We start from the raw sequence: 22,106 nt of genomic DNA on the forward strand, positions 1-22,106 counted from the left end.
TTCGGTACATTAAACCTCTTATTCGTCCCACAGGCTGGTCAAGTAAATCTAGCGGTTGGGTGTCTTGTTTGGATTGAGGATCCTGAGGTAGCCTGGATAGATGGGGAAGTTGTGGAAGTTAATGGTCAAGATATCAGAGTACTCTGTTCATCAGGAACTACTGTAAGTGATACTTTGCAGGATGTTAAACTGTTATATACTGCTGACCATTCGGTCAGAATTCCATTTGTTCTACATTATTGTACATATATAAAGCTTTTGTAGAACTATTTAATGGTTGATGTCGAGGTGTTGATTGATTGAAAAAGGTTTTGTAGCACTATTTGATGATGCTTTGTTCAAAAAGTTTGTACACTTGTCACAAGTTATTTTCAATTTCCTTCTGTTAAAATCCATGATGACTAATGTCGTAACCATGATGTTTGTTGGCTTCATTTTTTTTTTCTTCTCAACACAATTAGGACAACAGTCTTATAATTAATGCCAATAAGTTGAAATAGTGTCTTAACTTGTGATCTGTTGTGCTCCTTTGCTTACAAAAAACAAACAACGGGGTCCCTTTCTAACTGTTATGTTTCATTCTTCTAAAGGTTGAGGCCAAATCATCAAATGCCTATCCAAAGGATCCTGAATTTCCATCATGTGGTGTGGATGATATGACAAAACTAGCTTATTTACACGAGCCAGGACTGCTACAGAACTTGAAATGTCGTTATGATGTTAATGAAATTTATGTGAGTAACTGCAATTTCCTCCCCAGCTTAGCAAATTCATTCCTCTGGGGTGGGGGCTTTTGATCTGTTGCTTTGTGGTGTCTCTGTTATTGATACTCTAACTGTCCCCTTTCGTGCAAAGGGTTGAGAAGTGCGGTTGTTGGCACTATAAATGGCTTGTAGCTGTTATATTGGAACTTTGTGATTAAGTTGGAGTATTAACCTGGTTAGTTTTAAAATTTCTTTGCAATTCCACAGACCTATACTGGGGGTATACTAATAGCCGTAAATCCTTTTCGAAGACTTCCTCATTTATATGATAATGGCATAATGCAACAATATAAAGGGGCGGATTTAGGTGAGCTGAGCCCGCATCCCTTTGCCATTGCAAATTCTGCATATAGGTATTCCCACACATTATATGTATGCATTTTTTAATAATTAAATGTTTCATTTTTTCATTCAAATTTAAAAATCACCAAAAATGCAGACAGATGATTAATGAGGGTATAAGCCAGTCAATTTTAGTTAGCGGGGAAAGTGGAGCTGGTAAAACGGAGAGTACAAAGATGCTTATGCGCTATCTTGCCCATGTTGGAGGGAGAGATGGAGGGAAGGCTGCAACTGGTGAACGCTCTGTAGAGCAGCAAGTACTAGAGGTATGGACTTCTTACTGGTTTGTTAATTTTCATCAATCCTGAAGGCTGAAGTCATTTGATAGAACTATTTTATCATTCAATTATTTGTGATGCCTTTTACGTTTAGGCTCATACCCTCCTTTGATTAATAGGAAATCAAAATGAGTGGATTTAAACTTATGTTCTAGAAGCATAGGATATCCTACTTATTGTTGGGTTAAATTACAATAATGATTAACTTACGTTGTTTTAACAGTTAAATTCTTCCTAATAGTATTATTATCTCTAATGTTTTCCCCTCCAAATCGCATCCTGAGAATTTAGCACCTGACTTTTGATATTAAGTCGGTGACAAATTTATCTTTATATTACATTTTCTTTGCGCAGTCCAACCCTGTTCTAGAAGCATTTGGCAATGCAAAGACTGTTAGAAACAATAATTCCAGGTGAGCAACCTACTTTTGGAATTCTTTCCTTTCATTTTCTGACCACCAAGCTTTTTCTTATATGCTCTTTTTACTGGAATAAGATTCTGAGTTGATTACTGTGTATCTGCAGTCGGTTTGGTAAATTTGTGGAGATCCAATTTGACCGAAGTTGGAGAATTTCTGGAGCTGCTATTAGAACTTATTTATTAGAACGTTCCCGTGTTTGCCAAGTGTCTGATCCTGAGAGGAATTATCATTGCTTTTATATGCTTTGTGCATCAACAGAGGTAAATTTCTCGTCATGAATATGAATTTTTTTGGACCCCCTTTTCAGGGGAGGGGGAAGGGTAGGGTTCTGGTTGGAAAGGAATAGGAAAGGTCAGGCTACTTTCTTTGTTGTTTTGTGGTTAATCTGGTTGGAAAGGAATAGGTAAGTGTCCCTCAGAAGGGATAGTTTGTGGGAGGATGTATTGAATGTGGCTTTCTTTAGGGCCTCTCTTGCGGGATGCTTCCCTTTTATTGGTGAGGCTCGTCTCTTTGTGGGTCTCCCCTTGAATTTTGTTTCTTCATTTTCTTATGAAAGTTGGTACTTCTATAATAAAAAAAATTCACATATATGTTTTTCCCTCTNTCTTCATTTTCTTATGAAAGTTGGTACTTCTATAATAAAAAAATACACATATATGTTTTTCCCTCATTTTGTGTATTCTTTTAATCGTCATCTTTAAATGCTTTCTTTATTGGTCTTTTCCTTTTACCATCTCTACAATTGTAGTTAACTGTACTTGTGTTCTAATCCGAGGCATGTTATGTATCTTAGGCAATTAGTATGGTATATATGAAAGTAATTGACGAGTAGTGGTTGAGTTTAAACTACGTTTTACGTCCATTTCCTTTGCTAATGGTTCATTTAATTTTATTGTTCGTTGAAAGTAAACTCACTTTTCAATGTAGTGAGGGTTTTTTTTTTTTCACCTGCTTGAAATCAATTGTTTCCTTTTTCTTTTTGATCAGGAAGTTGAAAAGTATAAGTTAGGGAATCCAAGAACATTCCATTATCTTAATCAATCTAATTGCTATGAACTTGATGGACTGGACGAGTCCAAGGAATATACTTCTACTAGAGAAGCTATGGATGTCGTTGGAATAAGTACAGCTGAGCAGGTATTCTTTTCTCTTGAACCTTCGACTTGCCGGTGAATGTAACCTACCCAAGTAATTGATTTGAGGTCTGTATTTTTAGGATGCTATATTTCGAGTGGTAGCTGCAGTACTTCATTTGGGCAATGTTGAATTTGCAAAGGGGAAGGATGCGGATTCCTCTGAACCTAAGGATGACAAAGCTCGGTTCCATCTCAAAATGGCAGCAGAACTATTCATGTAATCAGCTTGCTCCTATTTTTAGTGAAGTGGTGTCTGAGATAATTGAAGCCAAAATCGGTACTTTTTTTCTTTTTTGGCGCAGGTGTGATGAGAAGGCTCTTGAAGATTCAATGTGTACTCGTGTGATAGTTACACGTGATGAAACCATAACTAAATGTCTCGATACAGTATCTGCAACTCTTAGTAGGGATGCTTTGGCAAAAATCGTATATTCAAGATTATTTGATTGGTAGGTTTTGTGTTTCATTCTTAAATTACTTTTTAATTTAAATTTGTCATTGTTGTTTCTATCATGGACTCTTTTTAAACATTTCCTTCATGGACTCAGGATTGTTGATAAGATTAATAACTCAATTGGCCAAGATCGTGATTCAAAACACTTAATCGGGGTTCTGGATATCTATGGATTCGAGAGTTTCAAGACAAACAGGTGCTTAACCGGTATGCTTTTGCTTTCATCATTAGTGGAGGATGAACTCCCACCTAGCAATTTCATGCATCTTTTGTTGCCAACATATAACACGAGACCTTTTCATTTTACCTTCCATTAGCGAATCATATGGTTAGGCGCCCTATTATGCAGAGGGACAAGGAAGCCAAGGGCTGGAAAGCCAATATTACCTCTGACACGTTTGTTAGAGGGAATGTTGGGAATTTGAGGAGGGAACAAAGTGAGGGGCTGGAGGGTGTGCTTTTAGGCTTGTGACAGTGTGTCTATTTTCTTTCATGCTTTCATTTAGTAGTTTTTGCCTTGTGAGAGGAAATGGAGAGTTTACCAGCCCTTTCTAATTGGCTGGGAGTTTGTTATTGCCTTAGGCAAGAGTTTTCGTCTAAGTATCAATACATTGCAAGGGAAAGACCTTACAAATTGGCATCAGATCATAATCTGGGGAGGTTGGGAAAAAAATGGTGCGGATGTGGGTTGAAGAAAGGCTCGATGTAATGGATCAGGAGATGGATGATATTAAGGCTGAGGTTGGAGTAATATAAGAGAAAGTGATGCGCAGAGTCGAAGATACCCTCACAGTTTTATGAAGATCAGTGGAGCGACTGACTGTCCCAGGGAGATGAGTTCAAGAGTCCATTTGCAACGATTGTATTAGAGCTAGCCTGGATTTGATCATGGTCGACCCTGGTCAGAGGTGAAGAAAGCTCGTGACAGAACTAGAAATGGGCGGATTCAAATGTAACGTTGGAGAAAAAACCTAATCCGGAGAAGGTGGAGGAAGTTTTCAGCGATAAGAGTAAGGTTAAGAAAGGTTGAGATGCTTGTGTTTGGTTCTCAGGAATTAGCTTTAAATTGGTATCGTGGGAAGGAAGAATGGGAATCATTCAAGGATGGAATGATTTGAAGATGCAATTATTGGAACGATTCCGACGATGAAGCAGGGTAGTGTTTTGTGATGTTTCCTTGTCTTCAAGTAAGAAACCACCATGATAGAATACTACTACACGTCCGAGTTGTTGATTGCTCGACCTAGTTGTTAAGGTTGTGTTGGTAGCGCATTGGGTTAGCAAATATGATGAAAATGGCCTTGTGCGTGGAGGATCATGAAGTGGCCAGATTAGAAGCTTCGAAGCCTATCATTCTAGTTGAAAAAGCCCAAGTTCTTGCTCTAAATCAAACTGGAATGGAGGAAAAGTCGGCAAGAAGATGATGGAAATGACACCCCCATGCGTACGATCACTCTGACGAGTAATCCCACCGCCACGTCACGTAAAGAGGGTCTGATGAAGAAACTTTCTGGTGTAGAATTTCAATCTTGGTGTTAAAAGGGTCTTTGTTTCGGCTGCGAGGAAAATTATTATGTTGGCCACAAATGTAAAGCAAAGGAGATTTAGGTTATGGTGGTCGAACAGAGAGGAACTTGAAATTGTAGAAAGAGAACAATTTAATTCTAGAAGCAGAGGAAAATTTGTTGGCGGTACCATTTAGATGAAAGGACGGATCGATCATCAAGAAGTAGTGGTCTTAATTGATTGTGGAGAAATGTATAATTTTATTCCTCAACGTTTGGTTGAGAAATTGAACTTACCTTTGACAAAGGCAGCCAATTAATGGGTACAGGGATGGCGGTGAAAGGAAAAGGAGTGTGTGAAGGGGTTGTGCTCACTTTTGGAGAATTGACAATAGTTGAAAGCCCCTTCTACATTTCAAGCATTGATGAGCAAGATCTTTCGCTCATTCCTACGTAAGTTTATCTTGGTACACTTTGATGATCTATTAATTTACAGCACAGGATATGAGGAACACATACGCCATTTGGGAGGTGTCTTCAATATCTTGAGGGAAAATCAGTTGTATGACAAGCCTACTTCAGCCATACCTTGTCTACTATAGCACAAGCCAAGTCGATATATGAAAGGGAGCTCAAAGCAGTATCTATGTATTCTGGTACAGCACCACATCATATTTCCATTGCTATCACTCCCTTTCCAAGCTGTGTATGGACACCCCTCACCGCTATTGTTATCTTATGGGGAAGCTGAGACGCTAACACAACACTAGCTCAACAATTAATGGAGAGGCATGCCACTTTAGATCGGCTGAAGACTCATTTGAAGGCTGAGAATGAAGAAATTCACAGATAGGAAACCATCAGAGATGATGCTGGATGTTGGTGATCGGGTTTTCTTGAAACTTAGACCATTTAGGCAGGCTTCAATTTCCAATTGAAGGAATGAAAAGTTGGCGCTCAAATACTTTGGGCCTTAACGAATTGAGTAGAAAATAGGACTTGTGGCTTATAAACTTACATTACCAAAGGAGGCCACCATACATTCATTATTTCATGTTTCAAAACTCAAAGCCAATATACATTCATAAAGGTTCTCTTGCAGGCCAGGAGTGTTGTTAGACACTAGGTAAGTCTATTAGAGGAGGGGCAAGAAAGCCAATATACCTCTGACAAGTTAGTTAGAGGTTGAGAATTTGAGGAGGGACCACTGGTGCATGAGGGAAGTGAGGGACTGGAGGGATTGCTTTTAGCCTGTGGTCATGTGTCTATTTTTCATTTATGCTTTCACTTAGTAGTTTTTGTCTTGAGAGAGAAAAGGGAGAGTTTACCAGCTCTCTCTAATCAGCTGAGAGCTTTGTATTCCTTAGGGCAAGAGTTTTCCTCCGAAACTCAATACATTGTGAGGGAAATACCTTACACATTTTTTTTTCTCTCTCTCTTCTATCAATAATTTGATTGGTAGGAAACAGCATACTGTTCCATTGAGAGAGGAAAAGGTGAGGGGAAAGAAATCATTTCCAGCCACACAAGGCTGAAGGAGCTTAAACCCCCTCTGCCCCAAGAGAAAATGTAACCAGCATTGATAAAATAGAAAGAAGTATTTACAAAAGAAAAACTCTATAGAGTAACACTAATTGTATACCCAGAAATCTGATGACCTCCGAAACTTCCTCCAATTATGTATCTTTGTTATCAAAAGATCTATGGTTGGCCAAATGAAAATATTGATGGCACGATCCCAAGTAATCTTGGCTCTGCTTTATAAAGGTGTTGCTCCAAAGAATCATGAGCTTTGTCTCTGCTATTGCATACTAATTCTGACTCCTTTAAAATCTGTTCTAGCATCATAACAGTATAGGTTAGTGAAGAATCCAAGTGCTGTAGACCACCCATTAGTGGAAAGATGGAAAAATGAGAAAAAGGAACTCTCTTTTGCACCCAATTAGCAGTGTTACTCCGCGTCAAAAATTGGTGTTGAAACAAATAACTTGTTTTATGGGATTTTGTTCATCCAAATATCATTAGAATAACCTTCAGAAATAACAAACTGGTAAATTGTAGGGTGACTAAAAAGTGTGTTGCAATAGTACATACCCGAGAGTGTATTGGAAGAACAATACTCGCTTTGGGAATGCTTCATCTAGAATGAATTTGGTGCTAGTTGTTTTGTTTTTCATTTAATATTGTGATCTTCCCAATTCCGTTTTCTTTATAGGATTTGTTTCAGTTTTTTTTGTTTCAAAAACATTCTGCATTTTCAAATAAAATCAATAATTTTATTACATTTTTTTTATTTGTAAATATATATTTTTAGCAATCTTTAGTATATTAGTATTATTTATATATTAGGATCGGAGGTATCTCTTCTTTTGAACCCTTACTTTATCTAATTTATCTAAATGGAATTGTACGTATTGGTCTATGCAGCTTTGAGCAATTTTGTATTAATCTGACAAATGAGAAATTGCAGCAACATTTCAACCAGGTGGAGCTTGAATTGTGTACTCTTTTTTCCTTTACTTTCCTGGATCTTGAAATTTAACTTGAAGAATGTTGTTTACAGCATGTGTTCAAGATGGAGCAAGAAGAATATACAAAAGAAGAAATTAACTGGAGTTATATTGATTTTATTGATAATCAGGATGTTCTTGATCTCATTGAGAAGGTGCAGAAGAGTTTCTTTCCTTTCGTGACTAATTTGAATTTTTCTGCAGATTTTATAGAACTGTTTATAATGTATTCCTAGGGTATTATTCTTTTATTATGAAAAGTATCCCTAAGATTTTTTGAAACATCAACAAATATTTTTTTTGAAATAATGAGACCAATACTCAAAAGATACAAAGCTCCACGGAGAAATGAAAAGAAACAACTAAAAAGGATTACAAAGAAGGATATTGTTAACAATCCAAATAATACTAAATGCTCTTCAACAAACAGCCTAAAATAATTATTCAATCGAAACATCAAAATAAAGCCAAGAACTCAGGGCTCCAAAAAGGAGAGGAGATTGACAACTGCGAACCTACTCAAATACGCCTAACCGAACAGAACTCCAAACCACCAAAGTAAACATCCCTGTAACCTTCCAAAAAATAGGCAACCTTCAAACTCTAAAATGAATAAAAAATTGAAACTAAAAATGATCTTCAAGACAACATGAAAAAGTAAAAGGCGCCAGAGACTGGATTACCAATAAGTAATTCTCATTGTTGGACAATCAAAATAGATGAGTAAAACACAATTATATCTTAATTTGTGGTGATAGAGGAGTGATTTCTTTCATATGTAATCCACAAACCTCAATTAAGGAATAGAATTTGGGAGGAATTGAAGGATACTTTGTTACTGATTATGAAGCTTCAACTGAATTCCTTTTGTCAAAACCGAAAAAGACTTTAAAATGCTTCTGCAAAAGAGCCTTCGACAGAAAGTTTTATTATCTCAACTAAATATGCTTCAGATTCATCACTGCTCATACTAGCATCATATTCGGAATCATGAGTAATTGGAGAGGAGATAGGATACTTTGTGGTGGGAGGGTCAATGATACGTTTTGTTGAAGTGTCATTTGAACTTGGAGGAGTGATCACTGAAAGAGTAAAAGAGTTAGTAGATTGTGAAGGGGCTCCTACTTAAGCAAGTGGGGAGCAGAGCACAAGCTTATTCCAAAATGTTTGAATTGATCTCTTAATTTTCTGAAATACCAAAGCAATCTTTCTTCTTAGTATAATAGAGAGGGTAGGCTTCAATAAGTTTATTTTTCATTATAGAGACATTCAGTATAGGTTTAAAATGATAAGAACCTGAATAAACGATTGAGAATACCAAACAGTAGCTGGTGAATTTTTGCGTAACCTGAAGGTCATCTTGAAGAAAAAGATCATCCACCTTTAGCTGATCATGCAAAGGAAGAGAATTCAACTCGACATCTTTGGCCATAAAATCCTTCGATGGAAAAGTGAAACTTTCATCCATCATAGCTTAATTTATTCTCTTTCGATCCATTAAATTGGTAAAATTAAGAATAGACAAATCCCCATGATCAATGCTTGGAGGATCAATAAAATATATACCCCCAAAATGTGAGAAAATTTTCAAACTACCCATATGTTACCGCAATCTCAGTTGGAATGAAACGACAAATGCTTTCTAACAGCAGTACAATAAATAAAATTAGGAGTTTGGGAAGATATATTGATGAAACCTCCAAAATGGTAACCAATTGCTTCAAAACAAGATCTTTTCCAATAAGGTAAAGGTAAATTCTGCAAAGGAATCCAGCCACCATATCCCTCAATTAGCTTTGGATGAGAGTGTTATTTTTGGGACCATTTCTCAATTTGCCTCCATTTTCCATGAAAGTCCAACCGAGAAAAATCAACACTCAATTCAACAACCCCTTATCTTCCATGTAGGGATTAATAGAAATCCTGGATTGAAAATAAACCTCTTAAGCATCACAAATGTCCTTCCAAGGGTTGTGAGCTAGCAATTTGTAAACCATAAAGATAGTATTGAAGTTCATTTCCACCACTTCCTTTTCTTTCCTCACCCAAAATGTAGAAGCATCTGACCTCCTCTTTTGTACTACTTTTGCGTAACTTCTGAGGAGTTGATTATCATTGACTAGCTCCAACTACAATATTTCTCCTTCTTCAGCTTGATTTGTAAAATGAAAGACGATGGCTGATCTTTCTTGAAATTTTATGAGAATATCTCTTATCATTTCCCAGAAATCTACCAACTTTTTTTCCATCCAATTTCTTTCTACCTCCAAAAGGTGGTCAAACAACACATTCGAGTTTCAAGGGGAGATCTAAACTTGGTAAATGGATAGTCCTAGAGACATCCTTGACTTACGAAAAAATTATTGCACTGGATTTTGCAACAATTCAATTAGAGAGTTTTTAATCCAAAACAGATGAGAGACGAAGGGGAATTTTCTGCTTGTTCTTCATGTCTTCAACAAAATCTATGTCATTTTCATACCAGATGCAAAAATAAAGGTTACAGATACAATAATTCATCACTTCCATGAAATGGCTAGGTGGTGGCTCAACATTTCTCTAGTTGTTTAGTGCGACACTTGTTCTCTAATTGCTTCAATTATTCATTTTTTGATTACTATGGTGAACATTGAGTTTTTTTTTTTTTTCTCTTTAATATTAAGTTTACTACTTTCAGAAACCTGGTGGCATCATTGCGCTTCTGGATGAGGCTTGGTATGTATTTACAAGACAGATCTGTCTATAAACAGGTTTTGGGTGTGTGTGTGTGTGTGTAATGGAAGGTGATAGTTTCCTTGGTTTCATTTTGTAGCATGTTTCCGAGATCCACACATGAGACTTTTGCTCAGAAACTATATCAAACTTTTAGGGACCATAAGCGATTTAGTAAGCCTAAATTGTCACGAACTGACTTCACAATTTGTCATTATGCTGGCGATGTAAGTACTCTTGTCATTGATGTTTTATCCGCTAGAGGCTCTTCAGATGGCCCATTTTTTTTTATAATTCTGTGGTGGTAAATTTTATTCTAGGTTACGTACCAAACTGAACTCTTCTTGGACAAAAACAAAGATTATGTTGTTGCGGAGCATCAAGCACTGTTGGGTGCTTCTAAGTGCTGCTTTGTTGCAGGGCTATTCCCCCCTTTACCTGAAGAAACCTCCAAATCATCCAAGTTCTCATCAATAGGGACTAGATTTAAGGTATGTTTCTGTATTAGCAGTGTGTTTTATTTGATGATGAAGCTCGTTGTATTTTTATATTCTTAATTTAATTTCCATTTTTTAACCTTTCCAGCAACAACTTCAAACTTTGCTCGAGACACTAAATGCTACTGAGCCACACTACATACGCTGTGTAAAGCCAAACAATCTTCTTAAACCATCCATCTTTGAGAATAATAATGTTTTACAGCAGCTCCGATGTGGGGTAAGTTTATATTTACCAATCTTTTTTGTCCAATCGTACCTCTCTTATACACACGTGAACTTAAGAGAGATTTGCTTTAGGGAGTCATGGAAGCAATCAGGATCAGTTGTGCTGGATATCCCACTAGGAAGACGTTTGATGAATTTATTGGTCGGTTTACTATCTTGGCACCTGATGTTTTGAAGGGGAGGTAGTTTGCACATTAATAAAGGCATTTTAGTGATTCGTTCATATATGATATTTCTTGAGATTGTGATGTTAGATTCTCGGTCTTTTAGAAGCTCTGATGAACTCTGTTTTCACTGGACTTGTTAATAGCTCTGATGAAGCCAATGCGTGTAAGAAGCTTTTGCAGAAAGTTAACCTTAATGGGTATCAGGTATGGTAGTGCAAATTTGATAATTTATCCGCAGCAAGCTTCCCTTCCTGTTACACGTGTGTGCACATATACTGGTAGGAAACTTTTTCTCAATAAAGAAGGGGAAAATCTCAATTAAAGAGAAGAATCATAATTGCAAGATCTAGTAAGAGCACACCAAGTAGAAGCATTGAACCCTGCTAAACCCTTAAGTATCTTCCTGATTTCCGATATAACTATTAAATGTTCTATGAGTTCTTTCCAACCAAACCCTCCATAAGACCTATTTCATTTTATTGGACCACAAAATCTTTGCTACGGTTATAAATGTTGGACCACAAGAAAGTGGAAGGTAAACCTTTTTACGAACTTTGAGAAAAAAGATCAGTTTAAGCTCCAGCTTTGAAGAAGCTTGCACCAGATTTCCTGATTTTCCAAATTATATTTTCATAAATAAATGATTAAAGGAATTTTGAATTCTCTCCAGTTTCAGTGTCTTTGCACTTGGATGTAGTCAATGAGCTTTCATTTATTATTATTTTCATAACTGTCCTTTTCAGAATTTTGAGGGACTTGGAGCTAATATTATATTAAGAGTATATACATTTTCTATTTATTGAGGGTTGCATGAGAGTAATGTTTCTTATTGAAGCTGTGAGAATGATTTTCTAATTCTTCTTTGCGGAAAATTGGTAAAACCAAAGTGTTTCTCAGGGCTGGTCAAATGGCAGAATTAGATGTTGTAGTTGAAGGGTTATGATTTATTATTATTTTCTTAACTGTCATTTTCAAAATTTTTGAGGGACTTGGATGCATTAAGTATATACATTTTCTGTGTATTGAGGGTTAGATGAGAGCAATATTTCTCATTGAAGTTGTAAGAATGATTTTCTGATTCTTTGTGGCAGATTGGTAAAACCAAAGTGTTTCTTAGGGCTGGTCAAATGGCACAATTAGATGGCTGCCGAACTGAGGTCTTGGGAAGATCTGCTAGTGTTATCCAAAGGAAAGTTCGCTCATATTTGGAACGGAATCGTTTTATTTCGTTGCGGTTGGCTGCTATACAAATTCAAGCACTTTGTAGAGGTACAGAGTCGATTAACCTGAATGCATTAGTAGCTATCAGCGACTCATTGCTACAGTAAGCTCAGATTATGGGTATAAAATAAAGATGATAAAGATAAGATAATAAAAAAAATGTAAAGTTATGGTTATTAAGTTGCTTGTTTATTATCATACCGTTTTTGCCTCTTTTTCAAAAAAATATTTATTTATACTTTTTCCCCATTAACAGGGGAAGTTGCACGCCAGCAGTATGAAAACATCAGAATGGAAGCTGCTTCTATCAAAATCCAAAAGTATTGGCGCATGTGTTCTGCCCGAAGTTCCTATAAAAGATTGCGCTCTTCAGCTGTAGCTATTCAGGCTGGTATCCATGGCATGGTTGCTCGTAAAGAGCTCAAGTTCAGGAGGGATACAAGAGCTGCAATTATCATTCAGGTAAAGATAAATCACTGAGGCATTGATATCTAATCCGTTTACTCTCAATGGTGCTCATGCTTTTGTCCGTGCCTTTTGAAGTGCAGGAGTATCTTATCATTGTTTGTAGTTTTGAAGCATGGACGATGAAATGTTATTTGTTTATTGCCCTGCACTAGTTAAGGACTGGTAATTCTATAGTCATTTTTGTATAAAAAAATTTAACTTACCCTCAACTAGTGTCACTCCTTTCAGGAGAACTTCCTAAATAATTTTGAACGTTGGGACATTAAACATTGAGAGAATGGTGGGAAAATTAGCACGCTCCTTCCCTCCAAGAAATCGTACTACATCCCAAGCCTTATCCTTGAGGAATCTAAACTCATCCACCACCTCGATAGCAACCAAATTGAATAATAATTTGCTTATTTAATTTTATGAAGGCAAATAGGATTTGGAGATAGCTCTAGAAACCCCCTTCCTCAAAAGATCTACCCGGACCTTGCCAAGGATTTTGAGATGTTATTAACAAAAATGGGTAAAAAAAAGTGTTCATCTTGAACGTTTTGTTTTGCATTAGAATTAATGAAAATCTCTATCAGGCACACGTTCAGCACCCTCTCTAAGGAAAAGTTTTGGAAAACCTCGAGTAGGTAAACTCTGATGATGTTTGAACACTCTCAAGGGCATTTTGCCTCAAAGGACCTTCTCAATTAATCCTTGCCCATGAAACTAATTTAATTTCACGGTTCCCATCTAAAGTAGCTCTGAACTTTTAGCAGTAGGATAAAGGTTTTGGAAGTAGTTCGCTGTGTTTGACTTAATAGCTTAATCCTTGGGAAGGCTAGATCCTCCCTCATTTGGCAAGTTTCAAAATAAGAGCTTCTTTTTTTCTCTTACCATCAGTAGTTCTATATATATTATAGAAACATTCCTACCATTAGCAGTTCTTAACACATGATTTACGTAAGGTATGCATAAACCAAAAAAATGGTGTGGTTATTGAACAGAGATATGTCTAAAGCACTCTAATTGAGCGCAGTCAAACGTACATAATCACCAAACCTGTACAAAGATTTCCCCGTGTCTTCATATTCCTTTTCGTTTCTTTTTCCCTGGATGCCGTGAAATTTTTTTATCACTTCCAAAGAAGCTTAACTTTTCCGTTTAACCACCAACAGGAGTGCACTTCATATAACCAATCTTCAATGTTTAAGGGAAGACACAAGGAAACATTGAATATACTAACAACCCTTCCTAGAAAACTGATAGTAATTTTGATTCTAGTAGTAAATTAGAGGAGGATTTAGCCTATAGAAGTGGAGAAGTTGATGGTTTTTTCCACTCTTTTTTTTTTTGTAGTTTTATTTTTCAATCATTCTCTAGGTTTAAAATCTTCTCTTTTCTTACTTTTAATGTGTAGTTTTGTACAATTCTTGTATATTTCAGAGTCGATGTCGGCAATACTTGGCCCGTATGCATTATTTAAGGTTAAAAAAAGCTGCGATTACCACTCAATGTGCTTGGAGAGGAAGAGTTGCACGCAGAGAACTTCGCAAGCTTAAAATGGTATCTTCTATCTCCCTCTTCTTTAAGAAATTATATTTTTAGGGAAAAATACCTTTTTGGTCCTTGGGTTTTGACTTTGAGTATAGATTCCATTTGATCTTTAGTTTCAAAATGTTACACATTTACTTTTGAATTTTGAGTTTGTTTCCATTTGGTCCCTGAGTTTTAAAATGTTACATTTATACCCTTTAGTTTTGAGTTTAGTTTCTATTTGGTCTCTACATTTCAAGACTTTAGTGTATACTTACCTTCAAGTTTTCACTCAAGCTCACTTTTTGTTATTTCGGTTGATTTTCTATTAATGAATCTAATTATTTTAAGTTAATTAAAGGTAAGTTAACACTATGGACCAAAAGAGAGCACTAACAGCAGGGGCACAGCGCCAATGGAGTGAACTGGAAATATCTTCCCATTGTATCATCCTTTCCCATTATTTGATTTCTGTATCTATGCTACATGCTTTAATATGACCTTTTTTTGTACTTTTATCTCACTTATCGAAATTCTCGTATATTTTAATTATTGAATGGATTTATGGTGCAGTTCACTTAATCACTTACATCTCTCTCCCTCTCTCTTTTTTAATATCAATGTTAATTTAATGGGATCAGGATAACTGGTTTTATTTAAATTTAGAATGGCTGGGCTTCATCTGCATTTTACTGGATTACTAACATAACATGATCAAGCTTCAAAAATATGATAGTTTTTCTCTGCCCTGTCATGCGAGCCTTTCGCATGTCGGCAAGAGTAGCAGTTTTCCGTAGAAGATTATTTTAACAAAATTCTGTTTCCTGTTGAATAAGCTCTCGATAATTTTGTGTATACGTATGGTTGTTAACCTTGAACTATTGAGCTATGTTATGATTGTTAATTGCGATTAATCTCAAAAGTTTATGTTGTAAGGCCAGCAAATCAGTTAATTTAGATTATTACCCAACACGCATTGGTGTAGCAACATCAAATTTACCTTGATTATTGTGCTAGAGATCTATTGCCTCATTACATTATTTCATAAGTCATCACCAGTTTCAAAATTTTAGACTGTAAAGTTAAGATACCAGTATCGATATAAATATATTATTTAATTACTTCCAATGAAGATGAATCTTTAATTTGCAATTGTGTGCAGGCTGCTAAGGAAACTGGCGCTCTTCAAGCTGCCAAAGATATGTTGGAAAAGCAAGTGGAAGAACTAACATTGAGATTGGAGCAAGAGAAACAAATGAGGGTACACCTCTTCCCCGTGTATATCTATACTAGATATTCCAATAATGCCCCCATGCTTTTACTTGGATGTATGTATATATATGTTTATCCCAAGTAAATACAAGCTTTGATATTATATGAGATAATATTTCTGTGAAAATTTCCTATTGTTATTTAGTAATGCTGGTGCTAGTAAACATTTTACTAATGCAGGCTGACATGGAGGATGCCAAGACTCAAGAAAACACAAAATTGAAGTCTGCTTTGGAAGAAATACAAACTCAATTTCAGGAAACGAAAGCACTGCTTATTGAGGAACGTGAAGCTGCAAAGAAAGTAGTTGAGGAACGTGAAGCTGCAAAGAAAGCAGTTGAGGAAATCCGTGAAGCTTCAAAGAAAGTAGTTCAGGAAGTCCCAATAGCTGCAAAGAAAGTAGTTGAGGAAGTCCCAGTAGCTGCAAAGGAAGTAGTTGAGGAAGTCCCAGTAGCTGCAAATAAAGTAGTTGAGGAAGTCCCAATAGCTGCAAAGGAAGTAGTTGAGGAAGTCCCAGAAGCTGCAAAGGAAGTAGTTGAGGAAGTCCCAGAAGCTGCAAAGGAAGTAGTTGAGGAAGTCCCAGAAGCTGCAAAGGAAGTAGTTGAGGAAGTCCCAGTAGCTGCAAAGGAAGTAGTTGAGGAAGTCCCAGCGAAGCAAGTAGTTGAGGAAGTCCCAGTAGCTGCAAAGGAAGTTGTTGAGGAAGTCCCAGTAGCTGCAAAGAAAGTAGTTGAGGAAGTCCCAGTAGCTGCACAGAAAGTAGTTGTGGAAGTCCCAGTCATACAGGAGGTTCCAGTTGTTGATCATGAGCTTATCAATAAGCTAACTACTGAAAATGAAGAACTTAAGGTCTGGTTTTCAAATCTTACATTAATGTGGATGTTTATTTTTTTTGTATCCTAAATATGCTTCTGTGAAGTTGTTGGTTCTTACGTTTTTGTGCAACTGTATTATTCGGTTACGCGCAAGTGCAGGCTCTTGTTAGTTCTTTGGAAAGTAAAATTGATGAAACAGAAAGGAAATTTGAGGAAAGTAACAGACTTAGTGAAGAGCGGCTGAAGCAGGCTACGGAGGCAGAGTCAAAGATAATAGAATTAAAAACTGCCATGCAAAGGTTTTCAGTTATTTTGCTCTCTTAATTTGTATCAACATGTATCTTTAGTCTCTGCATGGATATTGACTAGATGTGATTTTCCTTACTAAAGGTTTCTGAAGGGTATTTGAATTATTCTGTTTGTCCCAGGCTTGAGGAAAAGTTATCTGACTTGGAAACTGAGGACCAAATTCTGAGGCAGCAAGCACTGCAAAAGCCTCCTTCAAGAAAAATGTCTGGACATATAACAATGCAGGTAGGCGCACTCAAAGGTTTTTCTATTGTTAGGTTTAGGTCTCTGAGGATTTATTGATCCTGTTTCTTTCCTCTATCTGCAGCCTTTGGAGAATGGCCACCTTGTAAGTCTATAAAATCTTGGTCGACTAGAATGTATTTTTACATTGTCATGGATGTTCATTGATGATCAAAGACAAGGTATATTGTGCAGGAATTATTAAGCAATGCACCATCAAAAAAGTATGGTACCGATGCTGATGCAAAATTGAGGAGATCCCAAATTGAAAGGCAGAACGTATGTGTCTGTGAAAGTGACATTTTCCCCCTTTTCCTTTTATGGGTCATAGTTTTACTGACATTTGGTTTCATGATATTTGATTATTTCATACACTATGCAGGAAGGCATGGATGCTCTATCGAAATACTTGACACGGGATCTTGGGTACAGTGAGGGAAAACCTGTTGCTGCTTTTGTAATTTATAAATCTCTTCTCCATTGGAGATCATTTGAAGCAGAAAAAACAAGTGTATTTGATCGTCTTATTCAGATAATTGGTTCTGCAATTGAGGTAAACCTTCTCTCTTAGATTCTCTTAGTGGTGGAGACATTATTATGTCCGTCTGTTGGAAGAGGTGATCAAAATTATAAACATCAATTTTTTGCATGAAACTCCAGAAATGCTGCAGTTATTTTATATCTATCTTATCAATTTTACTGAAATCCATCTTAAAAAAGATTCTCTTAACTGAAATTCCTGGAAAGGAGTAAGGCAGAACCGCGAACTGATAGGGCATTGTCTAGCAGTAAAGATTCATAGAAACGTAGAGGCATTGGTCCGATCTATGTATTTAAATTTAGTGTTCGTATTTAAATGCTCTTCTTCTCCTTTGCTTTTTCTGTTTCCCTTTCTCTTTTTTTTCTTCCGTCTTTCAATATAATATTTGATTTACTTGCAGAATCAGGATGATTATGATCACATGGCTTATTGGTTATCCAACACAACTACATTGTTGTTTCTTCTTCAAAAGAGTTTAAAAGCCACACCACGAAAGCCTCCCACCCCGACATCATTGTTTGAGCGAATGACCCAAGTAACAAATATTCCACGCCCCCCACCCCCGAAAAAAGAGAAATCATCTTCTTTTTCTTTTCATGAGAAGCAAGGGTTATGTTGTTTTCAGGCATTAACCAAATAGATTAAAAGTTGACGAAGTGTTGATTTTCTCAGGGGTTTCGTTCATCTTCTGCCAACCTTCCAGTTGGCACCCTTGATGTTGTGCGGCAAGTTGAAGCCAAATATCCTGCTCTACTTTTCAAGCAGCAGCTAACAGCGTATGTAGAAAAGATATATGGAATAGTTAGAGACAACCTGAAGAAGGAACTATCGCCGTTGCTTTCAACTTGTGTCCAAGTACGAACAACCTAAGTTTCCTGCAGTATAATATATATATATATATATCTCGCCAATGACTTCAAACTTTCTGTTCCAGATTACTTCTGTTGTAAAGTAAAGCGATTGATATCTTACTAGGTTCAAGTGATTAGATATATCCTTCTTGGTTAGAAGTATTCATGAACTATATCCTTATTTGGTTAGTTTTGTAACTTGGATCAAAGTAGCAGGTCTGATGTGTTTGATGACATGCAGGCTCCCAAAACTTCGGAAGAGAATGTTGAGGAATCATCTGACGAGACAAAGAGTAGCAGCCTTCTCAATAGTTCATGGGGCATCATCATCCATCACCTTAATCATCATCTTAGTAGATTGCAGACGAACTTCGTATGTGATAGTTTCTGTTGGAGCTCAAGTGAATAATATATCATTTCACTGTGAACTTATGCTAAGCACTTTACAGGTGCCTGCCGTTTTGGTCCAGAAGATATTCACTCAGGTTTTTTCATACATCAACGTACAGCTTTTCAATAGGTACCTCTGCTATATGTAAATTAGGAGATCAATTTTAGAATCTTTTATCATGCAATTGAAAATCTACTTGCATTGCTATTGTGCTGGCTCAGTCTTCTACTTCGTCAAGAGTGCTGCACGTTTAGTAATGGAGAATATGTGAAGTCAGGACTTGCTGAGTTAGAGAGTTGGTGTACCCAAGCCAAAGAAGAGGTACGCTGGTGCTCTGTTATTTTAACAGGCGTCCTCTTCAAAATGTGCATACACCTAAGCCTTAGAGCTCAATCGATCATCTTTTCCTTTTCAATTGCTTATTCACTTATTATTATTTTTGTAATGATTCATTAACTTATGGTGTTCAATACGCCTTATGCTTAAACATTCTTTTTATTGACAAATTCTAGTATGTCGGGTTATCTTGGGATGAGCTAAAACCAGTGAGGCAAGCTGTTGGATTCTTGGTATGTTTCTTCACTGTTCTATGTACTCTCAGTGCCACTATTCTGAATTTCTATCTGTGCCATATCTATTATGAATGCTGTTATATGGTATTATAATCTTTTGGTACTATATCTGTTAACTATAATTTAACATTCGCTGTCTTGTCACAATTCATATGATTGAATAACAAATTTTTATTGATCATGCTACCGTGATGAGCTATATAATTATTTATCTAATTGGGGGGAAAAAGATAATCTCCGGACGGAGATTCCTTTGCCTCCTGAAGCCAGTATCTTACGTGACAACTCTTCTAAGGTTTGAAAATTAAATAGAACAAAAAGGCCATTTTGATTATTGTTGTGCTGAGATGATATGTTTTATGGTTTTTTTGATAACTTGGATTTACAATTTCTGAATTCAGGTTATTCACCAGAAGTCTAGAATATCTTATGATGAAATTACAAATGACCTCTGTCCAGTAAGTCTCTCTAAGATCATGCATACATTCTTCTCCGTGCGTATCTCTCACCCGTGTCGTCTTTCTTCAGATATTAAGCGTTCAGCAGCTTTATAGAATATGTACTCTTTATTGTGACGACAATTACAATACCAGAAGCGTAGCTGAAGAGGTAAGTTTCTATAACATTGGCTCCTGCTGCCTCCATTTGTCTTTCCTTTAACTTCATGATATTGTTCTTCTTTCATATAGGTTATTTCTAGCATGAAGGTTTTGATGCCCGAAGATACCAATGATGAAGACAATAATTCCTTTTTGTTGGATGACAATTCCAGGTATTATTAGAACAGAAACAGGACATCATATATTGGAAAGTTTTTCATCTGAGAGCTTCATTGGTGGAATAAATACTTAATTAAGCTTTATTTACTATTGCAGCATACCTTTCTCAGTCGATGACATATCCAGTTCCTTGCAAGATAAGAATTTTCAAGATATTAAGCCTCCAGCAGAACTACTTGACAATCCGGTCTTCCAATTTTTACAGGAATAAGGCTATGGTTCTTATTTATATAATGATCCACGGTGCCTCGTACCAGTCTTTGCCCTCTGTAAATCCAATTCAATTTTGTTAAAAAAAATGAAAAAAAAAATGAAAAAAATGAAAAAAATCATTTCACTACCATTGTAACATCCATTGCACTGGATGTAAAGTTCATTATTTAGAGCTGTATAATGTCGTTAGGCTGGTTTCGAATAGTTCAGAAGGGAGAGGGAAATCAGAGATAGGTTTAAGCTTTCCATTTGTTCTTTGTTTTATTCTTTTTCAGTTCAACTTTTCTGTCATATTTAGAGGGATATTTAGGGTCACAGCATCATTGTAGTGATGAGTAGGATGTCTGAGATCGATCCAATATATTGGGACAATGGCTCCTTTGCCTCCCCAGTTTTATATTGTACAAAGTGACAGATCATCTCAAAGATATATTTACTTGATATCCATTTCTCTTCTTGAACTTATCCTGCCGGTCTTGACCCAAATCAGTCTTCTATTTGTATGATTCTCGCCTTAAATCTGTTATCCTTTCTTTTTGTGAGATCCCACATTGGTTGGGGAGAAGAACGAAATACCCTTTACAAGGGTGTGGAAACCTCTCCCTAGTAGATGCGTTTTAAAAACCTTGAAGGGGAACCTGGAAAGGAAAAGCCCAAAGAGGACAATATCTGCTAGTGGTGGGTTTGGCCTTGGCCTATTACACTTTCTTTATCATTATCCTCTTCTTCCTTTGAGTCGTATCGGTTGCCTCTACAGTTCGTGTCGATATGTTGAGCCAAGCAAGCTGAAATAGTAGCTAAAACTGATCAGACTGTCTGAGAATTGATTTTGTGTGTGTAGCATGTGAGTTTTCATTGCAAATATATACTCAAATCTTACAGATCTACAGCATTTTGCATAGTTTCTTCCACTAGTTCCTCCCTCCCCTGCCCTGAAACTATTGATTTCTAGCACCTCAAGTTTGGAAGGAGGTGGCTTACATACATGGCTTGTTGAAATGGTTAAAAATTATATCTCTGATACGTTTCTGACAAGTCACTAGCTTTTCCCTGCAAGGTTCAAAGCTTGTGCAGCAGCATCAATAACTTCCAAATTCTTGGTGTACTCCAGACACGGTACATCCCTTTCATACAGTTAATTTTGCTTAAGTTTGGGAGCTTTGAGATTTGGAATTCTGTGTTTCTAAGTGCATTGAATCAGCATTCTTGCATAGTTTATTTGAATAATAATATAAAACACAGGCATGTGCATATAGTTTGTTCTACCCAACACCACTTCTGGTTATAATTTCATTGCATCTTTGTGGTAAAATGCCCGTCTTAGGGAGCCCTTCAACAACAGGTTTTAGAATGCCAATGAACTTTCCCCCTCATACAACAACATTGTTCATTTTGATCATATTTTAGTTTAGAAGCTTCATGAACTCAAACCAAAGCACAACAGGCCGTCCTTTAATGAAAAAACAAATGGGTTAAGCACATGGAGACTTGTTTTTTGTAGCTTCAGGGATTCAAATGGCCTCTTTGTTGTTGACTGCTTCTTCCTCTCCACAAGCCTTAGCCAACTTTTGCTCCATTCTTCATGTGAGACCACATGCATTCCCATGTTTCATATTTGATTCTCTCTCTCTCTCTTTCTTTCTCTCTCTTGAAGGGAACCATTTGACTCTTGGTTTTATATTCAGAAAACCATTTCAGTTATTACAGTTATGGTGGTAGTTGCATTTGTTTTTATTCATTCATTCATTCATTCATTAATTAATCAATGAGTGTTCCTCTGATTTTGTGGTGGCTCTGTGAACCAATTGGATCTGATCCTCAAAGGAATCTCTTTGGTCAAAGAAGAATTGAAAACCGACAGACCAACTCTATATTTTCCTTCACCTCTTTTCATATTCATTAATGATTATCCAACTACACATGATTCT

The 22,106-nt window shown here is 36.6% G+C and overlaps 2 protein-coding genes across 3 annotated transcripts; one reads left to right on the forward strand and one right to left on the reverse strand.

Moving 5' to 3' along the window:
- Positions 1-590: 590 nt before the first annotated feature.
- LOC111800250 (myosin-7-like) lies at positions 591-20,641 on the forward strand. 2 transcript variants are annotated; one of them, XM_023683853.1, is made up of 37 exons: positions 591-734; positions 972-1,117; positions 1,204-1,372; positions 1,739-1,797; positions 1,910-2,066; positions 2,794-2,943; positions 3,023-3,159; positions 3,245-3,391; positions 3,491-3,592; positions 7,329-7,386; positions 7,465-7,566; positions 10,089-10,126; positions 10,224-10,350; positions 10,444-10,614; positions 10,709-10,840; positions 10,921-11,030; positions 11,159-11,219; positions 12,107-12,284; positions 12,493-12,698; positions 14,127-14,246; positions 15,379-15,477; positions 15,669-16,334; positions 16,460-16,599; positions 16,729-16,834; positions 16,917-16,937; positions 17,027-17,110; positions 17,214-17,384; positions 17,773-17,907; positions 18,045-18,227; positions 18,465-18,596; positions 18,673-18,743; positions 18,836-18,935; positions 19,127-19,183; positions 19,588-19,644; positions 19,715-19,795; positions 19,876-19,958; positions 20,062-20,641. In XM_023683853.1, the coding sequence occupies exons 1-37, from the start codon at positions 657-659 to the stop codon at positions 20,174-20,176; spliced, it is 4,749 nt and encodes a 1,582-aa protein (XP_023539621.1). In that variant the 5' UTR covers positions 591-656; the 3' UTR covers positions 20,177-20,641. The 2 variants fall into 2 exon arrangements, with proteins under 2 accessions (XP_023539621.1, XP_023539622.1); XM_023683854.1 differs by lacking the exons at positions 591-734; positions 972-1,117; positions 1,204-1,372; positions 1,739-1,797; positions 1,910-2,066 and adding an exon at positions 2,208-2,301 and having other exon boundaries at positions 20,062-20,176.
- On the reverse strand, positions 7,787-9,020 carry LOC111800251. The gene is made up of 2 exons (XM_023683855.1): positions 8,708-9,020; positions 7,787-8,493 (listed from the first exon to the last, which is right to left on the reverse strand). The coding sequence occupies exons 1-2, from the start codon at positions 8,880-8,882 to the stop codon at positions 8,300-8,302; spliced, it is 369 nt and encodes a 122-aa protein (XP_023539623.1). The 5' UTR covers positions 8,883-9,020; the 3' UTR covers positions 7,787-8,299.
- Positions 20,642-22,106: the final 1,465 nt, after the last annotated feature.

Source organism: Cucurbita pepo, chromosome LG08, assembly GCF_002806865.2.
Source record: "Cucurbita pepo subsp. pepo cultivar mu-cu-16 chromosome LG08, ASM280686v2, whole genome shotgun sequence".
NCBI lineage: Eukaryota > Viridiplantae > Streptophyta > Magnoliopsida > Cucurbitales > Cucurbitaceae > Cucurbita > Cucurbita pepo.